At 50.9% G+C, this 27,528-nt stretch overlaps 1 protein-coding gene across 1 annotated transcript; it reads left to right on the forward strand.

The window, feature by feature from the left end:
• The first annotated feature begins 1,907 nt into the window (after nucleotides 1-1,907).
• On the forward strand, nucleotides 1,908-27,528 carry CCND2 (cyclin D2). The gene is made up of 5 exons (XM_070409548.1): nucleotides 1,908-2,189; nucleotides 4,020-4,235; nucleotides 6,704-6,863; nucleotides 15,159-15,307; nucleotides 22,164-27,528. Exons 1-5 carry the CDS (start codon nucleotides 1,995-1,997, stop codon nucleotides 22,311-22,313), a joined length of 870 nt encoding a protein of 289 aa, XP_070265649.1. The 5' UTR covers nucleotides 1,908-1,994; the 3' UTR covers nucleotides 22,314-27,528.

The following is a 27,528-nucleotide window of genomic DNA, read 5'->3' on the forward strand; positions in this document are numbered from 1 at the left end:
ACAATCAGCGCGCAGTAGCAGGAGCCCCAGAGCCATTGGCTATGCAAATAGAGGGAGGGGAGACGGCGCCCCAAACTCTTACACACCCTTTTAAAGCGATATCCCCTCCCCCTACCCCTTCCGCCCCACCCTCGGTTAGGGGCTGGCCCCGGGCCTGAGTTAATCGCTAGCACCTCTGGTTTTATTCAGTCCCCGCCACCTCTATTCCACCACCCCCTCCTTTCAGGGAACGGAGTTAGCTGCTCACCCAGCCTCCCCCCGCGCCCCCCCGCCACACAGACACACACACACACACACACACACACACACACACACACACTTGCTCTCCACACCCCGGTTCGGGCCCCAGTTCTCGGTAAAGGCGGCCCTCGGTAAAGGCAGCCCTCGGTATGTCCAGAACCCCGACCCACGCCAAGCTCACTGCACGTGCCAGGTCGGCTAACACACTGGGGTGCTGGACTCACCCCCCTTCCCCCCAAAGTGAAGTAACACTGAAAGGCAGGGTAGGGGTGGCGAGAGGAAGGAGGTGAGGAGACGCCACCATAGCCCTGGTGAAAGCAGCCTTGACCCGAGGATGCATGTGAGCACGTGTCCTAGCCGACTGTACGGGCAGCGTCTCCACCGCAGCACCGCTCCCGGGGAGGAAGCCTGGCGGGCGAGCGAGGCGTGAACCCGAGGGGCCTGCGAGGATGCGGACGAGGGGCCGGGGGTGGAAGTCAGGGGCCTCGGAGGAACGAAAGGGGTGGCATTTGCACAGGGGTAGGGAGGGTGAGCTCAGCCTCCCCCCTCCCCTCCCCCTCCCGGCTATTTCCTAGAAAGCTGTATCAGTGTGGCCACGCTCGGCGCAGACGCCTCGGTCGGCTCGTCAGCAGATACAGGGGCGCGGAAGCGGGTTTCTCCCGCGTGGCCGCTGGCCACCGAGGAACCGTGGCAGCCCCGTCCCCGCCTGCAGCGGCTCTGGGCGCCTCGCCTTGCCTCCCAATAGCGCCCCCAAGAAAGGACGGTTTCAGCTCAGGGTCACATTCTACCACGTCGGAGAAGCTGCCTCTTCCCTCCGACCAACCCCCCCTTCTTCCTCGCCACACACTCGGTGTGCGTGTGGAGGCGGCGGGGAGGGGGGGGGGGGTGATGCAGGGAGGACGTTTTACTGGGCTTTTGAAACACCTTGGAAATGATCAGGAACTTACATTTCAGGGATATAACCTGTATCTCTGGTTATGCGAGGTAGCAATTTTCTGAAATCGCACTCTTTTATTTTTTACTTAAGGGATCTGTTTCTAAATTGTCCGAGGTCGCCCCGTCTTCAAGTAATCTACCCCTCACTCCTGAATCTTCAATACGTGGGCAGGAGTGACAGGATGGGTTTTGAAGCAGCCAAAGTTGGGGGGTCGTATTTTGCTATGATACAGCTACAGAGTGTGCGAAATTAAAGGGAATAAATAAGAATCGGTGCTTTTTGTGGGTTCCCCTATCCGGGGCCCCTGGCATGCGGGGCTGGATGGAGGGAGAGAGCCTCGGAGAGCTAAGGGGGGGGGGGGGCGGGGGACCGCGTTTGAAGTTAGGTCGGGCCAGCTGCTGTTCTCCTTAATAACAAGAGGGGAAAGGAGCGAGGGAGGGAGAGATTGAAAGGAGGAGGGAGGGACAGGAGGGGAGGGAAGGGGAGGAGGAACCAGAGAGGGGAGCGCGGCGAGAGGGAGGAGAACTGCCCAGCCAGTTTGCGTCACTGCCTCGCAGAGCAGAAGAGGAGAGCGAGCTGGGGAGAGCGAGACAATTTGGAGGGGAGGAGAGGCAGAGTCGGCAGACCCCGCGGCTCTCCTCTCCACCACCCATCCTTTTCCTCTCTTCTCCCTCGGCTTCCCTCTCTGCCTTTCCTATTCCCCCGAAAACCCCACTTAGCCAAAGCAAGGAGGTCAGGGGAACCCTTTCCCCTCCCCCCTTCAAAAAACTTTTCCAGTCCGGAGAAAGCAGGGGACCGAGTGGGCACCCAGCTGGCCATGGAGCTGCTGTGCTGCGAGATGGACCGGGTGCGCAGGGCCGTGCCCGACGGCAACCTGCTCCACGATGAGCGCGTTTTGCAGAACTTGCTCACCATCGAGGAGCGCTACCTTCCGCAGTGCTCCTACTTCAAGTGCGTGCAGAAGGACATCCAGCCCTTCATGCGCAGGATGGTGGCCACCTGGATGCTGGAGGTAGGTCTGCGGACGGACGTTCCGTCTGCCCCCACCCGTATTCTGCCCCCCCCCCCCCACGTAGGGGCCCTAAAACTGGGAGAGGATAGCCCCCCCCCCCCCCGCTCCCGCCTGCCCGCTCCTGTGTTCGAGGTTACCCCGCGCCCTTTGGCGAGACGCGTGGCTTTATTTCAGTTCCTTGCAAGATGCAAGATTAACTGGGGGAGGGGAGGGGAGGAAAGAGGAAAATCTGGGAGAAACGAGGCTGTCTTGGAGTGGGGGTGGGGGAGCATCCGCGCGCGTGTGCACGCATGTGGCTGCTGCTTCCCACCCCCATTCTGACCTGCCCTTTGCGAAGCCCCGGCTGCTTTCGGTGCTGTTAAGAAGAGACTAGGACGATGAAATCGGGACCTAGAAGTTTTAAAAAAGCAGCCCCCCCAAGGCTAGAGCAAATTCGCCCTAGCCCCGGGTCCCCGCATGTGGTCGCGACTCCGCGTTGGCACTCACGGGGGGGAGGGGGAGGGGGAGGGGGAGGGAGGAGGGAGGAGAGGGACGGGGAATTTAGGAGCCCCGGAAGTCACACTGAAGAAACGTGTGTTTTAGGGGAGACCAAAAGAACCATTTCTTTACCCTTGCTCCAAATCTTTGCCGAGAGCAAGCCGTGTGCCCACGTATGCACAGCTCTGGACCTGCCGTGGTTTCGCCATGTTGCTTTGCAAAACTCGGGTTGGAAAGGCTGGAAAACGTCGCCCGCTCCCCCTCGCACCCCGTTATCGCGGCCACGCCACTTCTCCTGGTGCCCTCTCCCCCAGCCCCCATTTCACAGCGGTTACTTACAGTTTGGCTTTCCAGTTTCCTCGGTGCGGAGATTTGGGTGGGGTGGGAAGGGGGGAGGAGGTGTGTGCAGGGGGGATATGGGGGCACCCCTAAAGAGGAGATCGGAGTGCCCGTGCCTCTCCGGCGGCTCCTGGGGCCTCTCGTTCCCCCAGCTCCTCACCACGTCCCCCAGTTTCTGCCCTTGTGGGCCGCAGCCGGACACTCCCGCCGCGGCTCTCACCCCTCCAAGTTTCCCCTCGGGATCCAAAGCCCCAGGGATCGAGAAACGGACCTTTCCGGCACCCGAAACCTCCGTTTTGGGAAGCCTGGATCCTCTTTGGGGTTTTCACGCCAAAAGGGCTTTTCTAGGATATTTCCTCGATTTTTAATTATTTTTTGAAACCGTCCCCCCCTTGCTCCGACTCCTGCCGCCTCGGCTGCGGCGCTCTTCCTCCTCGCTGCCCTCCCCCTCCCTTCCCCACCTCTCCCCACCCACCCCCCCAATAGCGGCGCCTGGACCGCGGGGACCCCCCGGGACAATTTTTCCAATTGTCGGGAATGATAGAGTAGAGTCTGGGGGTCCGGATGAGACCAAGAAGAAGACCCCCGGAGCCTCCAGAATATTTTTATTGATTTTTTGAAAAGATGACGAAATCCAAAAAAGAGAGTGAGTGAGTTAGTGAGGGAAGAAGTGAACAGCCAAAGGGAGCGGCGTGAAGCTGCGGGCGGCCGCTGCGAATTTCTCTGCCTCCCCCCACCCCCCACCCCCCGTTTTGGATCTTTGGTTTCGCCAATATTTTGGTTTTGTTTTGTTTGTTTTTTAAGGTTTCTGGAGAATCCCCCAGCACGGATGGGCTATTTAGATTTACCCCAGTTTCCTCATTTTTATTCTTATCACATTCTACTCCCCTCCCCCATCCACAAAAAATTAAAGATTTTTTGTAATTTCTATAAATTATGCTTTTTCTTCTTTTTTTTCTTTCTCTTTTCCTGATATTTTCTCCCCCCTCCCTCCAACTCTTTTCCGCATTGTAGGTCTGTGAGGAGCAGAAGTGTGAGGAGGAGGTCTTCCCTTTGGCCATGAATTACCTGGACCGCTTCTTGGCTGGGGTTCCGACTCCTAAGACCCACCTTCAGCTCCTGGGTGCTGTTTGCATGTTCCTGGCCTCCAAGCTCAAAGAGACCATCCCGCTGACGGCAGAAAAGTTGTGCATTTATACCGACAACTCTATCAAGCCCCAGGAACTGCTGGTAACGACTGTCCCCTTTCTCCCTCCCTTCGTGCCCCACTCCCAGCTCTCTCCTAGCGCTCTCCTGGTCTCCAAATAAATTCTTAGGATGCAGAATTACCCACCACTGGAATGTGCACACTCACAGGAGATATTTCTTTTAATAAGATTTTTTGTGTGTCTTTCCACGAACTACTGAGGCTACATCCACAGATAAGGTCTTCATGGAGATTTGTATTGGTGAGATTCATTTGCAGGTGTGTGTGTGTGTGTGTGTGTGTGTGTGTGTGTGTGTAGGGAACACCATGATAATATTTCAATAAAATTCAATCACTGAATTCTGAGAAAATAGTCTGGCTGCGCACATGATAGGAATGTGTCTGCATGATTGGAATGTGTGGTGGTGTGTCCCCTAAGAACTTGAAGTTCAAAGGTAGTGCCTTTGTAGCTATAAAGTCTCAAGATACCTGCACATAGTAGCTGTTCAATAAATATGAGTTCACTGACTTTTGAGCAAAGTCAAAATGTGGCCCCCATTGGAGGAATCTCAGACGTGAGCTCCTGCCTCCAGTGGGGCTGTGACCTCTACAACCACATGGGTGCTGTCTTCACTGGTTTTCGACCAGCAAACCCTTTTCCCACTTAATCTAACTTTTTTTCCCTGCAGCTTCACACTTAAAACGTCCATGTTGCAGCAGTGGAATGGTAGCGCCGTCCACCTTCAGTGTCTGTCCGCACACCTTTCTCTTCACTGTTCAGAAAAAGGGCCCCCTCCTACCGCCCTTTCCCTTACTGGCAAGGCCTGCACAAAGTCCACAGAGCTGACTGGCTGCTAGGACTGAGCTCTTTGTGAGAGGCCTTCCTTTCTGGAGCTGTGCTGCCATCTAGTGGCAGACATGTGCAAGGGTGGGGGAGGAATTGCCGAGAATGTAGAGGGGCCTGAATGACTTCACCTTTGAACCGCTGCCAGATTTCAGCTGCTTCTGGATTGGTCCGAGAGGCCCAGAAAGGTGCTTTCTTCTGGGAGATCTGCTTCCTTTAATAATGGTACAAGGGGAGAGATTTATACTCACATTCCCCTGTGAGAAGGAAGGGCTGGAATTTCAAGACATCTCAGAAGACACGGGTTGTTTAGTAGTCTTATCAGGGATTTTGTTCTACCCCAATACTCTTCACAGTTTGTAAAGAAAAAAAAATTGTTCGAATTGGCAACCAGTTTGTTTTTCTCAAGGGTGGCCAGGAACACTAATCTTGCATACGGTTCATTTGTTTCAACGTGATGGTAGACTGAGGTGTTCTTTAGGACACCCCAATTTTTCCAGGACCAGCCAGGCTAATTTATATTGCTCCAAACAAGTATGCCTTTTCCATTCCTCATCTCTTGATCCCAGAAGTTGGGGTCTTGAGGAGTCCTTGCACTTTACATCTGAGAAAGCTGCGTCCGGGATGGGAGTGAGCCCAGGCCCACGGGCAGTCAGCGCTGTGAAAGCAGGGCTGGCTCGGGTTGCTGCCTGGCAGATGGAAGGGAGTCCGCTCAGCGTTCTCAGGACCAGGAGAGCAGGGTACATGACAGACTGGGTGCTCCTGAAGATGATCAATTGATAGGCCCATTTGCCCTCCAACTACACATTTTTAAAGTGTTCTTTTTGGCTTGTTTCCCTTTGAACGCAATTCCCCAGAAGTATCTCAATAAGGGAGAAAAGCAAGGCTTTTTGCTAGGTAGGCGCTTGCGAAAGGCCTAAAAGAGACAAGGTTGTATTGTCCCCCCTCAGCATTTGCACTAAGAGATTATGTGACCTTGGACAAGCACCTTCACCTGACCCTGAATCACCTCCCAGGTGCACAGTGGTGTTGCTAATGACCACCTTGGTCCTTCAGTTTTGATGGCAAAGGCCTATGAAAGGGTGCTCTGGCTGTGTACCATTGCCCCAAGATTTCTGCATTATGTGTTGAGGGGAAAGTTTTAGCAGAGAGAAAAATGGCAAATTTTGGCACTAACTACAAGCAAGCTAATTGGTTGCCAAGGATTTGGGCCAAGGAACCTTATTTTGAGCTTTATCTGTGTGCATCATTTTTCCGTGAGGATTAAAAAGACTTCAGTGATGGAGACATATACAATAAATTACTACCAAAGGGCCACAATGACCTTGGCAGCATCTTACTGTAGGTTCAGCGTTCTGGGTGGGCAGGCAATAGCATTGCATGGAAGTCAGTGGGGTGGGGGTGGGAGCTGGAGGGGAAAAGAAATAGAAGAAAGTAGAATCTTGGCAGCGCTACCTGGGCTCTCATTATTTTCAGTGGAGCCTGACATTTGAAGCATAAGAAGAGCCTTCAGCAACTTCAAAGCTTGAGGAGCACTTTGACAAATGGGAAGCCTTACAATCTAGCAGCGTCCTAATGAGCATCATTAAAACTGTCTGGACCACAACCCCCAGGCCCAGCAACACCAGGTCGCCTGTGGGTTTTATACTCTCCTCCCTTCTCCACCAGGAGTGGGAGCTGGTGGTGCTGGGGAAGTTGAAGTGGAACCTGGCCGCGGTCACTCCTCATGACTTCATCGAGCCCATCCTGCGCAGGCTGCCCCAGGACAATGAGAAGTTGCCTCTGATCCGCAAGCATGCCCAGACCTTCATTGCTCTGTGTGCCACCGGTAGGAGCAGGCTGGGGGTGGTGGGGTGCTGAAAAGCCCTGTTAGCCCTTTGGGGAGTGGTCAAGGGGAGGCAGACTGGGTTTGGGGTTTGGAGGGAGTGGGGGGCTCAAGTAATCTAGAGTCCAAGGTTTCATTCCTGGGCTGTTTCTCCTTTATGTGAGCTGCCATATTCTCTTTCTCTACTGAACTTGTAAATGGTTTATGAGGACAGGTGTGGTAAGGAAAAAAAATAGTGCCTGTTAAAATATTCTTTATGATGTCTAAAGTGCTCTTTGAAGATTACATATACTGTTCTCTGGTTGTGCTTAAATCTTTAATCTTTTGAGGAAAAGGATGGCTTGGAGATAAGCCCAAGAGGAAATTTGGGGGTGGGAGCAAATACAGGTGAAAGGAACACTGTCGAGATAAATACACCGCCTGCACTGATAAGTGGTGAGGAAGCCAAAGGAATTCTTTTTACTGGAGGGCATTGGTTGCCTCCTTGCTGTTCCCTTGCCGGTGGGGGAGTGGACCTGGTTGGCCTTCAGCAAGGACTCACTTTCTGCGCTGGGTTCTGATGTCCTCCATGTGCTGCTGTTTTGACTTCAGTTGCAGACTTAATTCAGTTGGAGACTTAGCCTCCACTGGCCTTTTCATGTTCAAATCTTTCCACCCGTTACGTTAGTCCCACAATAGATACATAGTGCTTGCCCCATTTGCTTTGCATGTTCCTAATAAACTAAAGGCAGTGTGGTTTGATACTGTCTCGTTAAACGGAACCTAGGCCAGCCTCTACCATTTCCTTCCCTGTAGTGGCTGTGGGCGAGAGAGAGCCTGGAACTTCCACTGTGCAGGGGAAAGGTTTCCAGAGTTTGTATTTTCACATTCAGAAATGTTAGGTAAAGATGTTTTGCCGGGAGGGGGGTTTAACTCAAGTTTGCCAAGAGTAGTATGAATTGTAGAGGTGGGACTCCAGGGGGTTAACTTTTGAAAATGTTACTACATGTTATTAGTAAGTGGGTACAGATGATCTTATAATATACAATAGTGTATATGCTTCATGTTCACAGTCAAAAGGTCAGGCTTTGCCACTTACCATTGAGGAGACCTTGGACAGGCTGCTTAACCTCTCTGAACCTCAGCTTCTTCATGTGCAAAACACGCCTATGGACACATGATTCTACAGCCTTTTCAGGGTGGTTAGAAAAGTGAAAATCAGAAAGAGGATATGCAGGGAAGTGATTTGTAAACCAAGGAGTGTGTAGGACACCGTGCCACGGCACTGAAAATGCCACCGTCTCCACTGTTCACTGCTCCAGCTGAGATGGGTGTGGTTGCTTCTCTAGCTGCCCTCGTCCAGTCCCGGGGGGACTCCCGTGCCCATGCCACCCACATTGGATTCCAGGGCTCAGGGTTTCTTTCGCTGGTTTTCTGTGGTCCTTCCCTTCCAGGTCCGGACCAGGCCTCCTGGTGTGTGAGTGCCCTGTGCCCCTTTGTGGGAGAGTCAGCCGCCCTTCCTGCAGCCGTGGGGGCCATTCTTCAGAGCCCCCTGGGTTCTTGCTGCTCTCAGACAGTAGCCATTCTTTTGCTTCCTCCCTTCTGCTGTCCGGCCTGGGCCCTAGAGGTCAGGCCTCATTGACTTGTCACTTTGTCTCCCAGGCCTGGCTGTTTCTTTCCGCTCCCTTGTCAGGATTCACTGTGTGTGTGTGCGGGGGGGGGGGGGGGGAGCAGTCCTTTTTTCTGTGGCCCTAGGATAGCTGACTGCGATCCTTAGCTCCCCCGTTGCCCAGCTGCTGATAGCCAGAGTTCTGCTTTGACCTTGTCTCTTGACTGACAGACCTTTTGGGGTCTCTCCGCTCATTTCTCCTCTCTGATTGCTGGTTGGGGCAGGGCTGGTGAGTGGAATAACCCAGGCATGGGCAGATCCCCAGATTCTGCAAAGGCCCATTCTCTAAAATTGGGGATTCCATCCCCCACTCCTGGCCTTCTTACCCAGATCCTCGGGGTGGCTGCCAACTCTGGGGCCAGAGTAGGGAGCCTGGGATTCAGGGACTGAGGACAGAGGTCTGAGGGGAGGCAGAGGAAGTTCTGAAGACTGCCTTTGGGAACTTTGAGCTGGTTTTGGGCAGGATCTGGGGACAGAGAGGAGAAAGAACACCTCTCACCAATGAAAAACCACATGCTCAGTACTAAGCCTCCATTGTGGATGGTCAGAGCAGAGGGAGGTTCTCAGAAGTGTCCTGGGTCGAGTAAGGATGTTCCTGTCTCCTTCCCTGATCGGCCCTGGAGTGGTATGCAGGACTGAGCCCTACAGGAACCCACTGTGTGCAGGTTTACGCGGTGGCACAGACAGAATAAAAGCGAGGGGCTGCCTTTCTTGTAGAAAAACACCCTCTAATTAGATGAGATTCCACATTCTGGGGCCAGACTGACAGATGGGTGAGTGCCTAGGACTGTCTGGTAAGTAGCAGGCCCAGGGGAACGGGGATACACAGGTAGGTGGCCCTCCAGTCTTCAGGTAGGAGCCCCTCCAGCCTTTCGCTTCCACGTCACATCTCATTCCCTTCCCCCCAGTCCTGGGTCATGGAGCTGAAGAAGCACCTGCGGCCAAGGCCCGGAGGCCCGCGGGGGTCCGGAGGAGCTGGTAGCCAGTGCATTCATGGGGAAAGCTGGTTGTGAAAGAGCTGGCAGGGTGTGCAGTCTGGAGAGCGTATGTGTGTGTGAAAGGGGAAGAGAGAGCGGAGAGCACCGAGGGGCCGCGAGAAGGGGAGCGGAAAGTCAGCCTTCCTTTTCAGGCCTGAAGGGTAAGATGGTGGCAGGACGGAGAGGTGCCCTCCTCCCTTCCCTGCTCAGCCCCAATGGCTTCTGGAAGAGATTGCCTCAAACTGCCTGGTATTCCTTTCCCAGCCGACCTGCTCAGTGGAGGCACTGGGGTGAGGATGAGGCCGAAGTCATAACTACTCACTCCAGGTACTCCCTTTCCTAGAGCTCTGACCCTAGGGAGGCAGAACCATGCCTCAGAACCCCCCAGGACTGCAAACAAGGAGAGTAGCCCATTTCAGATGACTCGGGCTTGCACTCCTGTGTTGGGAGATTCTTGACACCTGAAACCATGCTTAGCGGAAGATTCCAGTAGACCCTACAAGACAGTGGTATTGAGTTTGAAGTGGGGGTGGTAGTGGGGGAGGAGGTGCTTAACCTCCCTCTCCATGGCGCCCCACATCCCTGAGCGTGGGAGCCCCACCTCAAGATGCTCTACTTAGCTATCGGTGCCATGCACAGAAGGGCCCCAAGGCCTGAGCCCAAGTGATGGTGAGAGCCATGTGCCCGCCCAGCCCTCCTGGCTTTACCAAAAGGGTGTCTCATGACTTTGTGTCACCAGGGGCAGTGGAGGCCCGGAGAGGACCAATGACTTGGCCTCTGACCCAAAAAGGGGAGGTTTACCTTCATGGTTGCCCAGAAGGAAGAATTGAAACCACCTTTCCAGCTGTGAGTCTCTAGCTGCCTCCACAGCCGAAAGGTCATGAGGCTGAGGGGAACCAGCCAGTTGAACCGGGAAGAACCCAGAGTCTCAGTTCTGTAAGTGCGCTGTGGGGACAGGCAGTGTGACATCTCACTTCCCATCTGGCTGTCAGATGAATGAGGGGCAGGCTGCTCACCATTCTCCAGCCTTCCTCCCCTGTTCCTCCCACCGAGGTCTTAGGCGTGAAGTTGGCATTAGCTTGCCATGGCAGTCCTGCCCCACAAGGACAGGGTGTGCTGAACCTCTCTGGGCGTGGCAGGTGAGGTGTGTGCTACCAACGTCCTTCATTGGCCTTTTAAACTCCCACCTGACTGCAGGTTGGAGGAGGGGGAGAGAGGAAAAGGCCTGGTTGGGTTATTTCTGTTTCTCGATTGCCACAGTTCAAAGGTCTCTTGCCCCCTAGTGGTGAGCAAGAGTAAAGCAGTTTCTCTTGTACTTCAAGGCCTTGGTCACCAGAGCCAAAACCATCTGCACTAAAATTACCCACAAGGCCATGGAATCAGTGCCTATAAACCTGTTTAGCTCATAACTCTTTCTTCAGTGTAATCTTACCAAGAAGTACAAATACCAGCCTGACAAACACGACCACCTCTCACTGCCCTTGCTCAGACGAAGGATCCCAGCAGGGCCGAGGAGGTCCAGTGGTGTCCTTGGGTGGCTTGTGCAGGTCACACAGCACACCCGGGCCATGGCTGGGACTGGCACCCATCTCTTTGACCCTTGAGCCAGGGCTCTTTCTTCTGGGCTTTCTTTCCACCTCTGCTAGGAAGGAGGACCCTGTATTCCTTAGTGGGATGTCGGAGGTGATCTTGAGGACGAGTCACCTTCTGGTAAGTTATATAGAGAGAGCACTGGGTCTGGAGTCCAAAAGTCTTGATCTTAACCCCAGGCCTAGCCTTAGACATCAGACAAGTCACTTAACCTCTCAAGACTTCATTGGTTCACCAGTAAAGGAAATGTTTCAAAATAGATGAATTGTACACTGTTATTAATTCTTCACTATCCCTACCACATGGACGAGCAAGCAGACAGCAGCAGAGCTGCCTGTGTGCACCCGGGTTCCCCTCAGGTCTGCCCCTGGCCCCCCCCACCTCACCAGGAGAGGGGAGGCTGTGCCAGAGGCTTCTAGCTCCTTGGCTCTGGGTGAACCACCCTGAATGAATACGGAGTGCCCTAGGGCCTAGCAGGAGAGTTGCCACCTTATGTCTTCCTTGTGCGCTTGTGACCTCTTTCGGTTCTGCTGCGGGGCCTCAGTTTCTCCAGCTCCTGACAGACCATCGGGAGGCTTTGGGGACTTGATGAGGTCATTTCTGGGACACACCCACAACTTACAGGGAAAGATTCTCCAGGCCGCACAGAGCCTCTTCCCTCCCACCCTTGGCATGCTTGGCCTGCTCTCACTCAGCATCTGCCTGCGGACCAGGGATGCTGGGTACCTTTCTCCTCACCTCTGCTGAGCAGATTCCAGCTGTCAGAACTGCCCATCACAATCCCACACGAGTTTCCAGTGGTAAGAACAGTGGTGATGATGACAGTGATGGTGGTGGTGGCAGCTGACAGATTCCTTACCATGAGCCAGGCACTGTGCTTTTGCATGGATTCTTTTAGTTAATCCTCAGAACGACCCTATGGGGTGGATATAATTATCCTTATTTGCAGGTGAGAAAATAGGCTCAGAGAGGTCAGGTAACTTGCCCATTTTCACAGAGCTATAGGTGGTGGGACATCAGCCTCCATGCATTCCGCCTTCCAGTTCTTGGAGCTTCTTGGCCCTACTGTCCAAATCCTACCCATCTCCTTGGAGAGTCCTCCTAAGTGTCTCCAAGGCTTCTATCCACTTAAGTACCTCTTTCTTTGAGAAGTTTCTTTAGAAGTTACCCATGTCTACACCAGTCATTGGGAACGCACCAGGCTGTACCATCTGACTGTGTTTCACATCCATTAGAATGGATCACTGTCCAGTTCATTGCTTCTCATTATACTTCAGGAGAAGGAGGAATCTCCGGAAGTCACAAACATCTCACCTTTCCGTGGGCAGCGAGGGTGGAAAGAGAACCTTACCCTGAATGTGCCTTCTGCACCCAGATACAGCTTCTTGGAATTTTTTACCAAGAGACTTAGAGATTTCTGAGAGATTTTTACTTAGTTTTATTTGCTAAAGTAAAATAATACTAAAAGAAAATTTACAAAAATTTATTTCCCCAACCAAATGGTAGTAAAATTTGTATACATTTTCTATGTACGCTCCTAGTTCACACCTGTGTGTGTGTATATGTATTTACATATTGATGAAAAGTTGTAAAATTAGTACCTATGCATGTTTTTCTGTCCTCTCCCCACCCCCAAGTGATATCATGGGCATTTCTCAATCCGATCACATAGCCAAAGTTTTAAGGTTTTTAGGGAATGGCTAAATGGGTTGGGTAGAATGTTCCATGGATTGGGGTGGCAGGGGAGGGTTGGCTGACTAGAGCTAGTGCAAGTTCATGACCCTTCAGATGTTTCATTCTAGTGTTTTTCTTGCTGCTGTTCCCCTACCAGCAGAGGGGGTGTCCCTGAGGTGGTCCTAGGGCCGCACCTGATGCCATAGTGCAAGTTCATGACCCTTCAGATGTTTCATTCTAGTGTTTTTCTCGCTGCTGTTCCCCTACCAGCAGAGGGGGTGTCCCTGAGGTGATGCTGGGGCCGCACCTGATGCCATGCAGGATGAGATGCCTTGTGACTGCTGGCTGATGGAAGCCGTGCTATATTCTGCTGTCTCTCCCTTGCTTTTTTCCTAGGTAGTTTTTCCCTAGGGAGTTTGTTTTTTGTTTTGTTTTTTTTAGCCCTCACTTGAGGCTATGTTTTTAATTGATTTCTAGAGAGAGAGAAACATTGTGAAAGAAGCATTGGTCACCTCCCACACATACAGTGATTGAACCACAACCTAGGTATGTGCTCTGACCGAGAATCGAACCCACAACCTTTGGTGTATGGGACGACGCTCCAACCAACTGAGCCACCCACCCAGGGCGAGTCTCTTATTTCAGATTTGAGTAAAAGCAAATTAGAGCTGGAGGGCATCTGGGAGATTAGCTAGCCTGAGGTCTTTAAACTTTTTGACCTAAACCTTGAAGGGAGAAATAGACTATATAACACAACTCTGGAGACACATAAAGACATCAAACTGATACAAAAGTTTCTCAAAATGGTCTTTACTCTTACTACATGCACTGCTTCTGATACTTTCTATCCTCTTCTGTTCCATTAAACAACTAAAAATGCTGGTCATGCCCCACTGATGAATTTCATGACCCATTAATGAACTGCAACTGGAGGTTAGAAAAACGCTGATCTTAATGGGATTCCATTAAGGGAGGAAGTGACTTATTCAAGGTCCCATCGCCTGGACCAGGCTTCTCAGTGCTAACGCCACCTCCTGTCTGACTAAGCAGGCGAGCTGGGCAGCTGCTCCTGGCTCTAGAGGACGCTGGTCTGCTGCCAAAGAGGGTGGCATGGAGCAGTGGCCAGCCTGGTTACCAGCAGCTCCTCACCATGGGGGTGCTAGGCCCAGCCTGTGCTATGCTGACCTGTTGAGAGGCAGCTGTGTTCATGCACACGATGCTCCCCAGTTCTGGGGAGAGGGGACAGTGTCCCCAGGACTTTCTTCAATGTGTTTTCCTAACAAAACAAGAGAGAGATAGAGTCCTGGGTAACTAGTGCCTGCCGCACCCAGGACCACCTATATGTACCTCCTGGCTTCTAGAAGTTCATTTGCTAAAAATAGGAGTTGGTTTTGCTCGCAGAGGGACAACAGAGATAGGCATGTGTGAGGTGTGCTTCTTGGTCTGAGAACTGAATAGAGGAAGGAGAGCCCAAGGATATCTTCCTGCCCTTCCCTGCCAGATGCTCCCACCCAGGCTTTCGTGGGCCCAGGGCCACGGGCTGGCTTAGTCCTCTGCATTATGAATGCCACAGGGGGAAGCTAATGAGGTTATTGGGCAGAGAAGCCCTCCTGTGACCCCCTGGGGACGAGACCTACAGCAGAGCAGGCGGCAGGGAGGTTGGCTTTGTTAGTGTCCATGGGGGTGGAGATGGCTCTGGAGGAGCTAGTGGACAGCAGGCTTTGGGCAGATCATCATCATAGATGTCCCTCAAGAGGTGGAAATAGTGAGAGGGCTAAGGAAAGGAAGCCAGACAGACCGTCAGATGGCCAGGCCTGCTGCGTCCGTGGGGTTGGCCGAGCTGGGAGGGCGGTCTGAGCATGGTTCAGTGAGCAGCAGTGTTTCTAGGAACACCACTGACTTGGTGCTGGACAGTGGGGTCACTGATAAAAGTGCTTCCGTGGCCCTGGCTGGTTTGGCTCAGTGGATAGAGCGTCGGTCTGTGGACTCTAGGGTCCCAGGTTCGATTCCGGTCAAGGGCATGTGCCTTGGTTGCGGGCACATCCCCGGTGGGGGGTGTGCAGGAGGCAGCTGATTGATGTTTCTCTCTCATCGATGTTTCTGGCTCTCTATCTCTCTCCCTTCCTCTCTGTAAAAAATCAATAAAATATATATATATATATATTTTAAAAAGTGCTTCCGTGGATGGTTGTAATTGTGCATTGTAGAGGAAGAAAGGGAAACACAAGGTTGAACTGTTTTTGAAGGTTCAAGTTGAAGTGCAACCTATGTCTTCCCCCTACACCCCCCACCCAACCTTACAGGTTGAGAGTCTGTAGGGTGGTTGGGGTCTGTTTCTGAGTATCTTCAGGCTGGGGAGCTCCTGGACCTCTTCCTGCCTGTGCCCTGACCTTCTGCCTCGTTTCACAGACTTTAAGTTCGCCATGTACCCGCCATCGATGATTGCGACTGGAAGTGTGGGAGCTGCCGTCTGCGGGCTGCAGCAGGATGAGGAAGTGAGCTCGCTCACCGCGGATGCCCTGGTGGAGATGCTGGCCAAGATCACCAACACCGATGTGGTAGGTGGCAGCCACCTTCTCGGTTAAGACCAGACCCCTCCTTTCTGGGCTCAGGGAAAGAGACAGCTGGTTCGATGATGATGTGTCAGGTACTCTTTTTGTTGTTGGTTTCTGTTTTCTAAGATCAACAACCAAGGACGTACAAAATCCAGCAGGGAAGGCCTCCCCTGAAGGTTTCCAAAGCCTTGAAACAGAGAAAAGCCCTTAGCAGGCAGGTGCAAGGGGGAGGGCAGGCTGGGTACTAATTTGGCTTTATGGCATGGGCTTCCCAGTGGATGTGAACTCGCTTCCTTCCCATTTATATACCCGTCAGCTTGCCTCCTCCCCCTTGGGTTGAGCTTTGGTGTCTGCTCACGCCAGGGCTGGAAGGCACAGAGAAGGACGGACCAGAGCACCGACCTGCTGTCCTGGAGGGAGTGGCCGTGCAAGAGGTCCCCACCGTGAGAGTGGTGTCGGCCTTGGCAACCCCCTCCACCTCCCCTGCTTCTCACTTCCCTTTTGTTCAATGTGGTAATAGATTATAAGGCACTTTGAGGAGAATAAAGGGCCACACCAACGGAAGGAACTATTATTAGACGTGGATTTTTCCATGCTGCGTCCCGTGGAAGGCCCAGGGGCTGTAACTCTGGTTGTCAGAATTTGAAGCTCCTTACAAGAAGGTTTTGAGACAGACCAGGGTTAAGTGAGCCTCCTAGTCAGCTGGTAGAAGATTGCAGTCCTTAGCAGGTCTGAGCCAGGGGGTTCTGAGAGATCAGGAAGGCACAGAGGGGGTGGGGGTAGCCAGCCCTGGGGGGAGGGCAATGGCAGGGCTGGGATTAGAACCTGGGAACTTTGCTCTCCACCCTTGCTGCAGCCCTGGGATCTTTTTGTTTGAAAAAGACCTTTGGTTTAAAGGCAACTGGGGCGGGTGTTAGCTCTGAGGCCCCTGTGAGTCACCATGGAGAGGCTCAGGAATGCCGGGGGACCTTATGATGGCCCCTCTGGGTGTTCGGGGGAATATATTGAATGTTGTGCCGTGGGAATATATTGAGTTAAGGGATGAAGTGGTTGACAGGCCTGTGGCCTGTGCCTTCACTGGGGACCCTGAGCAGAAAGTTAAACCTGCCGCTTGCTGGCTTCCTCACCCACCCACCTATCTTTTGCCTTGCCGCTCATGACCATCTCCAGGAAATGATGCAGGGAGGTGTTGACGGTGCGATAGAACCAACCCCCGCCTCCTCTGAAACAGTTCTTAGACATGCTTTTAAAATGCTGGCTCCAAAGCATAGGCTTTTGAAACATGGTTTCCAAAATATAGATGGCAACGACCCCTCCAGGGCAGCTTCAGGTGAGGAATGCTTTTTGAATCCTCTAGAGACAGGAGTTAGCATTTATAGAAATGACTCACTTCCTCCCTTTTCTGAGTAATGCCTCCTATTAAGGCTGCCTTTCAACAAGGACTCCCAACCAGCTTAAGACAAGCCCTTCCTTTGACCCCCAGAAACAAAAATGTCAGTGACAAGAGTTTGACCCCCTGGGCACTGTAACATCGCTCAGGTACTTATCGGCCTGCTCCAGTTGGCTGATTGCCCCACTGGTGGGTCTCCAACCTTCTCCCATCGCTCTCTTTCTCACCCCTTACTGGTTTCAAATGGATAGAGGTCATTTCTGGGGTACCACCAAGGCTCTCAGGCTGCTTTGCTTTTCAAGACTGCAAACCAGTCTCATTTCATGCTGGAGAAACTGCTTGCCCTTTCAGATACGATGTAGTCAGTCCATTCAAGTCAGCTGTCAGACTGGGTTAAATGGATACAAACTCCCTCAGAGTTCCATAAATCCCAGCTATTGAACCCGAGAAGTGCGGACATGCCTCCTTCTCACAAGGCCTGGGGTTAACATTTTAATATTAAAAACCAAGCAGAACCTTAGCAGAATCTAAAATTAAACCACTTTTCAGGTGACAGTTTGAGGCCTCAGTAAGTTTCAAGCTTACCCCTAGTCCCCAGAGGGCTTGCTCACACTCTTGCTAGGAAAGGTCTTAGGGAAAGGCTTGAGCACCATCGGGCCAGGCTGTCTGTGTGCCTAACTTCCAAGTGCTAAGTCTCCTCCCACCCGTCAGCCTGTGCTCTCTGAAGAGCTGATGCACAGAGTGAAGGAAAATATAAGGACTAGAATTTAGAATGCACCGGCTCTTGGAGGGAGGTGAGTTTTGCTTCCTGAGCTCTGTTTACCATTTCTTGGGTTGAGAAGTGGTGTATTTCATCCAAGCACCTACTCTCCGTCACTTGTGGAAGTGTTTACTGAAGGCCCATTTGTCCCAGGCCCTTGCATTATGGGAAAGGAATAGACCCAAGAAACCGAGGTAGAAGTTGGGGGCGTGGGTCGTGCATGGAAAATAAAAGATGAGGTTCCTTCCTTCGAGGAACTTAGCAGCGGTGTGGAGAATCAAGAGGAAGGTAGGTAAACCCTCGCAAATGCAGGTCACAAATGAATGATAAATCCTGTGCTAGGAGCTATAAATGCAATAGGAAATCAAGTCAGATGAAGGTGCTCACCAGGCCTCACGTCAAATGCAGGCCTCCCAGCAGAGTAACCCTGATGACTGAAAATGTCATTGGAATGGAGAAATAAACTGTGGTATGTACATGCAGTGGAATATTATTCAGCCCTAAAGATAAATGACCTTCTGACACATGCTACAACATGGATGAGCCTTGAAAACATGCTAAGTGAAATAAACCAGACACAAAAAGACAAATATTTTACAATTCTACTTCTATGAGATACCTAGAATAGTCAAGTTCATAGAGACAGAAAGTGGACTAGAGCAGCGGTTCTCAACCTGTGGGTCGCGACCCCTTTGGCGGTCGAACGACCCTTTCACAGGGGTCGCTTAAGACCATCCTGCATATCAGATATTTACATTACGATTCATAACAGTAGCAACATTACAGTTATGAAGTAGCAACGAAAATAATTCTATGGTTGGGTCACAACATGAGGAACTGTATTTAAAGGGCCAGAAGGTTGAGAACCACTGAGCTAGAGGGTACCAGGGCCTAGGGAGTGGAGGGAACGGGGAGTAACTATTTAGTTGGTTATGGTGTTTCAGTGTGGGCTGATGAAAAAGTTCTAGAGATGGCGGGTGGTGATGGCAGCACAACAAACTGAATGTGCTTAAAGCCACTGCATACTTAAACATGATTAAGATGGTCAATTTTATGTTACCCATATCTTGTCACATAAAACATACATGTACACATGCACATACATACAGTGTCCTTGGGCCACACCGAAATGCCCAAAGGTTTTCGTGAGCTCTCCCACAGGGAAGTCACGCACACAGGACTGCATGTGCCCCCCGGCTCTCGGCACTGAGTGGGCATTGGGAGGAGCCAACATCTTACCCTGGAGCCCCCGCAGGCTGGGGCTGCCCTGTGCACCTTGTTATCTGTGGTCTCTTGAAGCTTACAATGTTCGCTGTGCAGGGATTGTCAGGGACCAAACTGCTGAAAAGGGGGTCCCCTTGATTGGTTGGAGACAGCCGGACAAGCTCCTCTGGCTCCCTGGCCGGCAGCAGAAAGCTTTGATAGGAGGGACCCATGCGGCTCTGAGAAAGTTGGTCTTTGTTGCTCCCTCTGGTTGCCAAAATAAACCGGAACGCTTCATTCCAAACAGAAAGCTGAGTGAGAAGCCTGACAGTTTTACAGGGAATAAAAGTCTCAGAGGGTGGTATATTTTAAGTACTTTTTCCTTCCCCTTGTAAGTGTTGCTAAAAACAGACACCAGCCAGGGAGGCAGTGCTGGCTTTTGGGGGAACCTGTACTGGGTTCCATTGCCAAGGGTAAGTTTGAGAGGCGGGAGGGGCTGTCCTGGTTCCCCGAGAGCCCTTCCCTGCTTCTCCAGGCAGGATCGGGGTGCCTCTTCCGTCCCCTGGGCACCCTGCTCATGCCCTGTGCCAGCGTTGATCTCACTGCTCACTTGTCTATAGAACCTCTTGAACAAGATCCAGCTTTTACTCAGCTCTTTCTCCGGAGCCCCTGGCAGAGTCATTGCGGGGTGATGCTGAAGACGAGGGGAGGAGGAAGGAAGGAACAGAGGACAAAGGCTGGGCACATGCTTCTCAAGTGTGTTTCTAATCCTCTGGTCTCTTTTCAAAAGCTTTCTGTTTCTCAGCATCAATTATATGCCAGGGTCCTCAGAAAGTCTTACCTGACCTTGTCTTAGAGCGAGTCGCTTCATTTTCACGCGACACAAGTGCAGTAATTCTCTAATGAAAAAGTAGAATTGAGACCGGCAGGCCACGATGACGTTGTGAAGTTATTGGAAGATATTTATCAGGACAGACATAGACTCTGGTGATCTGGCCATTACATTTATCCTCTTCTCCTTAGGTTGCATCCAAACTCTGTCACATTCTAAAATACTGCCCAGAGAAGGTTCCGAGATGTCCCTTCTTTGGGGTCATCCTGGCATGTCATGACCCTGATGGTCAGTGAGCTATTTAAAAAGGTAGCAGCGAAGTGAAAGACGTCTGTTTTGACAGCGTTATTCACAGGGTCCCTGGCATTGTGTTGGTCCTCATGGGCCTCCCAGCACCTTACCTAAGGCCAGTCTCACAAGACCCACGTGAAGAGGTGCTCGGAAGGAAGCTGGGGTAGGAGGTGGGGGATAGAATTGGAGGTTGAGGCTTCCCTCTCTTGCCTTATTTTTGCTGTGAGCCTCATTGGGATGCAAGGAAATACTCCAAACAGCCTGTGAAGAGAGGAAGAATGAGGCAGTTTCCTAAGTTGTCTCTGCCTGAGTTGGCGAGGGCCTGGGGCTCATTCAGCCCTTTGTCCCCCGTTGAGTGCAGTGCGTGTGTGGCGACAATGGAGTGATGCAGTTACACTGAGGGTTAATGGTAGGAGTTCCGTGGGCCCATTCATGGAGGCAGAGGAGGGTGCAGGGCGCGGGGCTGGAGCCAGCCAGGGGAGGAAGTGGAGGCCCGTGCGACGAGCTGGAGGTCACAAACACGCTGTCAGGGCGCCGAGGCTGGGGGCGTGGGCCAGGAGGGGCCGGCATCATGGGAGTTGGAGGCTTTCCCGACCTCCGGCGCTGTGGACTGCCACCTGTCCACGCTGACAGACGAGCATTATGGCTCCCCGTTGAATCAGCTTAATTTCGGGCATCGAACCACAATGCCGGTGCTTGCGGAGGCTGGCAGAAGCGGAGGTCGCGGGCGCTACACTTTACCTTCCACTGGGGGTGCCGCTCGGGCTAGATCTCCTTTGCTTGGAGACTCTCTCTCGGGCCTGCAAGTCTCTACTTGGAGCTGGGAAGAAAACGAGGAGCATAGGGGAAGGAGTTCTGAAACTGGAGGCTTATCTTCTGAAGCCCAGTCTTAGCTTTTAACCAGTAACTGGGGGACAGGCCAGGCTTTAGGGTCTAGCTGTAAAATGAGAGCATTTTGCTGTTTAATGTCCAAAAGTCCGTTGGCCCCCCAAATTCGCAGGTTCTGTAATTACCTGTGTATGTGGTCGTCTAATTCTGCCCTTTGGAAATACTTTATCCCACTCTTCCCAGCCTGGCCTCCTTCCCCCTTCAGGCTCTTCAACTGGCCTCCTCTTCTATTTCCTTCCCTTGGCGTGACCTCCTAGCACAAGCAGCCCTGCTGGACTGGAGGCAGGCGCCTCTCCTCGGGTCACTGCCTGCGCCCTGAGCCCCCGCACGGCCCTGCGCTGCGGCCTGGGGAGCTAGGTGCTCCTCGGGCAGGAAGGGGGCTTTGAGCAGTTGGCATACTGGTTGCAGGCAATGGCTCCACCACTCCTCTCCACTCTCCACCAGCTCACAGGAGATTCACATGCTCCTGGGAAGCCCAAGGAGGACCCTACATGCCAACCCAGGGCGTTAATGTGCAGGAGTCAGCTCTGTCTCAGGAAGGGGATTCTCAGCTGAGTGAGGTCTCATTGCTGACACCTAACAGGAACTCCTTTTTAAATGTAATGGCTCAGAGCTTCTGTCTGTCCCTCTGCCCCACATTCAAGTGAGCGTATTTCCCGTATGTGCCTGCTGCTGAAGAGGGTGCAGAAAAGCAGCCTTGCAGAGGACAGAGGTTGGAATACCCACTGAGCAAGTTATCCAGTTCACGCCCTGCTTGTTAGGAGGAGCCATAGTCTCTCCCTAGTGACACCGTGACTTGCCATTGCATTCCCCATCAGCCAGCTGACAGAGGCTTCTGCCTTGGGGAGACGCTTGGAATTTTCCCTGCCAATGTACACTAATATCAGAGCAATCCTGCAAATTTTTGCTTTTACCCAAATTGGACAGCACAAAGTGTCCAGAATTTGGTAAGCATTCTGTATTGTATTTTTCTGAGAGTTAAGGGAATGGTAAATAAGCAGAGAAACGGGATTTTTGTTTTTAAGCACTTTCACAGCGTAGTGAGAGCCGGTGCAGTTCAGCCCAGCCTTCTCTGACCCCTTGTCTCCTATAGCACTGTCTGCCTCTGTTCTCCATCACCTCCAACTCCCCCCAGCAGAAAGTGTCTTATGGCCCTTAGATTACTACCGGACACTGCGTGCCCATCCGTGGCTCATCATCTAGGCCAGAGCTTCTCAGATTCTCCTATGCACATGAACCACCTGAGATTCTGCACTTCTAACACGCTCCCAGGTGACGGCAAAACATGGACTTGGAGTAATGAGGTTCCGTGGCACTTCAAAAACACATCTCCTTTCCTTCATATTTATTTGTACAGGAAAACTAGTATGGAATGATAGGCGGCTTAAACTGTGTGTGTGTGTGTGTGTGTGTGTGTGTGTATTTTCTTTATCAAATGCTCTATGCCCTGTTAATGTTGCTAACAGTTCTCTGGTCTGGACCATTCTCCTCCTAGGATTGCCTCAAAGCCTGCCAGGAGCAGATTGAGGAGGTGCTGATCAGCAACCTGCAGCAGTTTCAGGAGCAGGGGGATGGATCCAAGGAAGAGGAAGAAGTGGTGGACCAAGCCAGCACCCCTACAGACGTGCGTGATATTGACCTGTGAGGTGTCAGTCGGGCCGCAAGGGAGAGATGTGTTCAAATCTGCTCTCTCCTTCTCTCTGGTTGTTTTGTTATGTTTTAGGGTGAAATTAAAAAAAACAAAATTCTGCTCCCACCTAGATCATATTGAAGGATCTTTTAGAAGTGAGAGAAAAAGGTCCTATAAAGCCGGAATAATTAAAAGCATTTGGTGCCTATTTGAAGCACAGTAGAAGGGAATCCCTTGTGTATGCGAACAGTTATTGCTTGTTTATGTTAAAAGTCATAGTAAAATGCTTACAGGTAACTGCAGAGTAGCTAGAGAAAATGTACGCCTGCATTATGGGAAGAGATTAGAGGAGACTTTTTTTTCATGTTATGAACTAGCACGTATACACCCCTACCAGGATAATTTCAAGGAACTGCGTATACATTTTATGGCACTAGATTGCTAAGCCATGAACTCGAGAAGGAATTGGAAACAAGGTTGGACACAGTGGGGAGGGAGGATGAAACAATCTCTCAAAGTGACTGAACCATTTTGGATGTAGAAGCACGTTTGGTCTTGACCACCTATGACTAAGTCAGGAGCCTTGCTGGATCTCTAGTTAGGAACTCTTGCTGTCTACAGTAGCTGCTACCTAAAACAGATGTTTTACTTTCCAGTTGGACACAGGTGATTGGGACCTGGGTTTATGTTTTTTGACATCTTGCTTCTTCTTCCAAACATGGTTCATTGCATATACCACCATATTTTGTCTAAAGGGGCAATGTAGCTCTGGGCCATTACCAAACCTCACATGAGACAGAGGCAGATGGAGACCAAGGGTGGGATCTGGAATGGAATCTTTTAACGTCTAAAGAGAGTAATGTGACCCTGGCATTCCTTATTAGGAGAAAACTAATTTTTGGTGCTGATTGGCATGTCTGGTCCACACTTTAGCGTTGTTATAAACCATTCCGTTCGAAAAGCACTTTGAAAAATGGTTCCAGAGGGATAGATGGGATGGTTTATGCAAATTATACTGAATAGACTCCTCCCTTCTCCTCCGGTGCCCCTCCCCCTCCCACCTGGTACTATTCGCTTCTGGTATCTGACATTCTCTGGTACATAGTTCTGGTGTCCCTACTAGGACTGAAGAGACAACCCTCTCCGCTGACATTCCCATCACAACATTCCTCGGAAAAGTCTGAAAACAAAGATCTGTTATCATTTTGATGCATGTAAGGATCTTAATTCCCGCCTATATACTTCCCCTTTGGACATGGAAAGAAAAATTATTGCTGGTGCAAAGACAGCTGAACAGCAGTGTGGCCTTTTGTTCCCTTTTACACTTTTTGTTAATTAGTTGCAAAGTTGTTCAGTGTACTTGAATTTTTTTTCCTCTCCACATCTTAAACACATTCAGTTAGCCAAGAGGTTGGAGCAATAACTTTTTTTTTTTTTTTTTGCACAATTATAATTGACAGGTAATGAAGCTATTTGTTAAAATATTTGCCTTTTTTTTTTTTTTAAGCAAAAAAGAAAAATCAGAACAGGGCTCCTTTGAAGAATTATTTTATACACAGATTCTGCCTTGTTTCATAGTATGAGGGTTGAAGATGGAGAAAAACGTAAGGGTCTCTTATTTTCATTTTATTATGTTCAGTTTTTTTATTACTTTTTTTTTGCGCTGCTAAGAAGCTAATTCATCCTTATTCACATTAACAGTACCTAGCTGTAATGTTTTTCACAGTGTGCTGCTATTTTATAAACATTTTTATAATATATTATTTTACTGCTTAAATTCCAAGACCTGAAGTAGATGGTTGCTATATGAGTTCTTTGTACTGGAAAATCCCTTCCATAGTTTTTCTCCTGGTAGCGTATTCACAGTTGGTGTTGGTGTTTTTTTTTTTCCTTTTGGATTTTTTTTTTTTCCTCTCTGATCACATTCTTCAAAGACAGAGTATTCTTTACCTCAGGTTTACTGGTCAAAAATCAATAGCTACAACAGAAAACAATTCACATTTTTGTTTTCATAATACCTCACAACCATACAGTTTCTGCTTGGGAGCCCATGAGTGTGGGGAGAGAAGAAGGCGGGAGGAGGCTGTGGGCAGCGGGGTGGGTTTGGCCCAAGGTCTCACACCCAGGGACCTCTTCAGTCAGTGGTGAAGGTCATCAGGCTTCCATTTTGACTCTGGTCTCCTCATCATGATGGAAAAAATACAATTGAACCAAGGGGTTTCCCCTCCCCCCGCGCAGACATTCCGCACAGACATTTAGGCAGGGGATGAGGAAGTCACGCTTTGCACTTAGGTATCAGGAGACAGGCTAAAGAATTCAGCAGGCTGCTGGGAGACCCTGGTCTTACAGGCCTTCCTAAAGCAGGGCTTTCATCACTAGGGTCCTCACCTCTTGCAAGGACCTTTCCCTCCCTCTCCTTCCCTGACACAGGCATCCCCAGGTGATGGTGATCACAGAGGTTTTTCTAGGTCTGAATCTGCAGCTCGCAGTGTTGTGGGGATTCCTCCCCACAACTGGTCTCCCTCGGGCAGCAGGCGCTGTGCAAGGCCAGGTCCTCTGCTAAGCAGCAGTGCATGTTTTTAGGTTTAGATCGCATTGAATTGGCGTGATGGGGGACACAGGTCAGATGATGACTGGATGGTAGCTGAGGCGGGTGGGGAGGCTGCTTCCTCACAGAGATGCGAGTCCTGATGTGTGAGAGTCTCACAGGGTGTTTAGGAGGCTCAGGACTTGGTGAGTTAGCGTCACCCTGTATTCTAGGGGGTTTCTGGTGGGGTAGTGGGTGGTGAATTCTGAAGTTCTGGAGAGGAAAGCCGTGCAGGAGGTCTTTTATTAAGAGCCCGTGTGGCACAGGACACTCTGGGGTCTGGGGAGCCCATAGCGTGGGAAGAGGCGTGGTCCTAGAGTTTTGGAGGGTCTGGGAGCCTAAAGACAAGATGAGGTACAAACTTATTCCTCAGTGACCAGCCCGAAAGCTCAGACGGAAGCAGCAGCAAATGAAAGAACCTGACGGGGAAGGAAGCAGGCCAACAGACTCCCTGCAGCCTCTAACTTCCCGCTTTCTCTGAAGGCCCAGATGCCCCTGGGGCCTGCTAGCCTTTTCTACTTCCTGTCCTCGGGGCCTAGGTGCTAGGTGTGGGGTTGCTGATGGGGAAGGTGCTAGGTTGTCTGGTTTTCCTGCCGGGTCCCCTCCTTTAAACAAAAGAGGGAACTCGTTGTTTAAGTGGCTGACGCCCTCTCCTCGGTCTTGGTTTCCTTGGCAGGAGATTTTGCCTCAGAGAAGCTCAGTGCTGGTGGTTTTATTTTTTATTTTTCACTTCCTACTTAAAGGGGTTCCAAGCCTGTTCTGATCTTTTTCTACTTTTAAACAACAACAACAACAAAATCTCTTCTTTACTTCCTCCTCTCTGTGTTTTTGTTTTTCTCCGTCAGTGGGGGCTCAGTTGTTCCCCAAGCTTGTCAAATTTTGTTCCTTTCCCTGTTTTGGCCAAATCCTAGGTGGGGAAAATCCTCGTATGCCAAAAATATATGCTAAGCATAATTTAATTCCATGCGGGTTCATATCAGCCACGAAGCCTGCAGGTGGAAGCAGGGGACAGATCCCCCAGCAGAGAGTCCCCGGTGCCCCCAGGACAGCCCCTCGGAACGGCTGCTCTTAGAGGAGCCGGGGCTGGGACTGCCCCAGGACCGCTGAGGGCTCACCACGCCTGACGGCCAGGTCCTCCTCGGTCTACACGCTTTGTTCAAGAGGCTCTGTTCTGCCTCTGTCATCCTGTCAGGGGCACACACGGCTTGGAGGCCAGCGGGGGCTTAAGTGACAAGGCTGGGGGAGGAAGCAGCTCTGACTGCATCAGCCTCATTCCCTCGCTAGCAGGGTGGGCTTCTCTCTGAGGGAGCCGCAGATTTCCTGCAGTCTGGCCCCTTCAGGGCCTCTCCACACTGCCCTGGGGGCTCCGGGACGGGGGGTTAAATAAGGACAGTAGGCAGGATTGGATGACTTCTCAAAGAGGGCAGGGGAATTCTCTCTCCGTGGGCCAAAGCGGGTAGGCCTGGGAGAAGAAATAGACTCGCACCTTATATCATGTAAATAATGATTTTCTAGTTCCAGGAGATGACACTGGTAGTGTGGGAATGGAAGGTAGGGATGGGAGGAAGTCTGAGTAAGCCAGTTGGCTTCTAAGCCAAAAGGATTCCTCTTTGTTTATCTTTGAGACAGTCCAACCCTGAGAATAGCTTTAAAAGGGAAATCAATGCTGAGACAGTAAAGTCCCCTTAAGCCAACAAACCAGCCATAGAGAGTGCAGGCTTCCACTGCTATGGGCTTGGACCCGTTTTCAAGAGCTGCTCATGCCATTGTCCATTTGTACAAAATAGGGCAGGAAGACCGGAGAGGATGTTTATGACTTCCTCACGCCACATGGTTTCTCATGATTCTAGACTCTAAACCCAGAACATCATTCAGTCTACATTTTTCAGAACTATTCTCCTATATTTGTGTGCCTCTGCTTTAGACTTGGCTGGGCTATCAGACCTGATTCTTGGCTCAGGTTTCAAGAAGCCATCAGCAAATGTATCCATGCACGCTGTAGCCGCATCATTTATTCCTTTGCCTGCAGCCTAGGTTGGGGGGAAAAGTGCCTTACTGATTGTAGCCATTATAGTATTCAATATATTTTAACAGGTGCCTGTCCTTTAAAAGCAAGGTGGTGTTTTGTTGTTCATGGGTTTCAGTTCATATTGCTAGCCAACTCTTATCCCCAGCAAACCACCGGGCCATTGGATTTTTTCCATTATGTTCATTGCCCTTGTACCATGTACCTCAGATCTCTCTCTCTCAGTTACAGTGTCTCATCTTGGACTTCTTTTATTATTATTATAATTTTTTTTTTTTTTTTGCTTTAAACGAGTGTGATGCCATATCAAGTCAATGTAATTCTCTCACAATATACTCTATAAGAGGTGTGGGTGTTTATTTGGTCGGGATGCTAGCAAGTGCTAAAGTAGCATGATCAGTATAAAAAGGTTTTTAGGAAGTTTGGGAAAATGTTTTATTGGCTACGATGGTGACATGGTATAGTCAGTTGCCTTTGAAGAGGTCCTATCTGTTCAGTGTTAAGTGATTTTAAGAAATAATAACCTGTTATTCTGACTAGCGTAAAGATGGGTTTGGAAATGGTTTTGGATGCGATTAGGTAATGATATGTGGACAATAAACTCACCTTGACCTAAA

Source organism: Myotis yumanensis, unplaced genomic scaffold (genome assembly GCF_028538775.1).
Source record: "Myotis yumanensis isolate MYYU_CA2020_CCGP unplaced genomic scaffold, mMyoYum1.0.hap1 SCAF_3, whole genome shotgun sequence".
Lineage (NCBI taxonomy): Eukaryota > Metazoa > Chordata > Mammalia > Chiroptera > Vespertilionidae > Myotis > Myotis yumanensis.

What these genes read in the sequence shown, in the direction of transcription:
- CCND2 (XM_070409548.1), top strand. Translation starts at nt 1,995, where the DNA reads ATGGAGCTGCTGTGCTGCGAGATGGACCGGGTGCGCAGGGCCGTGCCC. An exon ending in TGGCCACCTGGATGCTGGAG is followed by an intron (nt 2,190 to 4,019) that starts GTAGGTCTGCGG and finishes TCCGCATTGTAG; the next exon opens with GTCTGTGAGGAGCAGAAGTG. An exon ending in CATTGCTCTGTGTGCCACCG is followed by an intron (nt 6,864 to 15,158) that starts GTAGGAGCAGGC and finishes CTCGTTTCACAG; the next exon opens with ACTTTAAGTTCGCCATGTAC.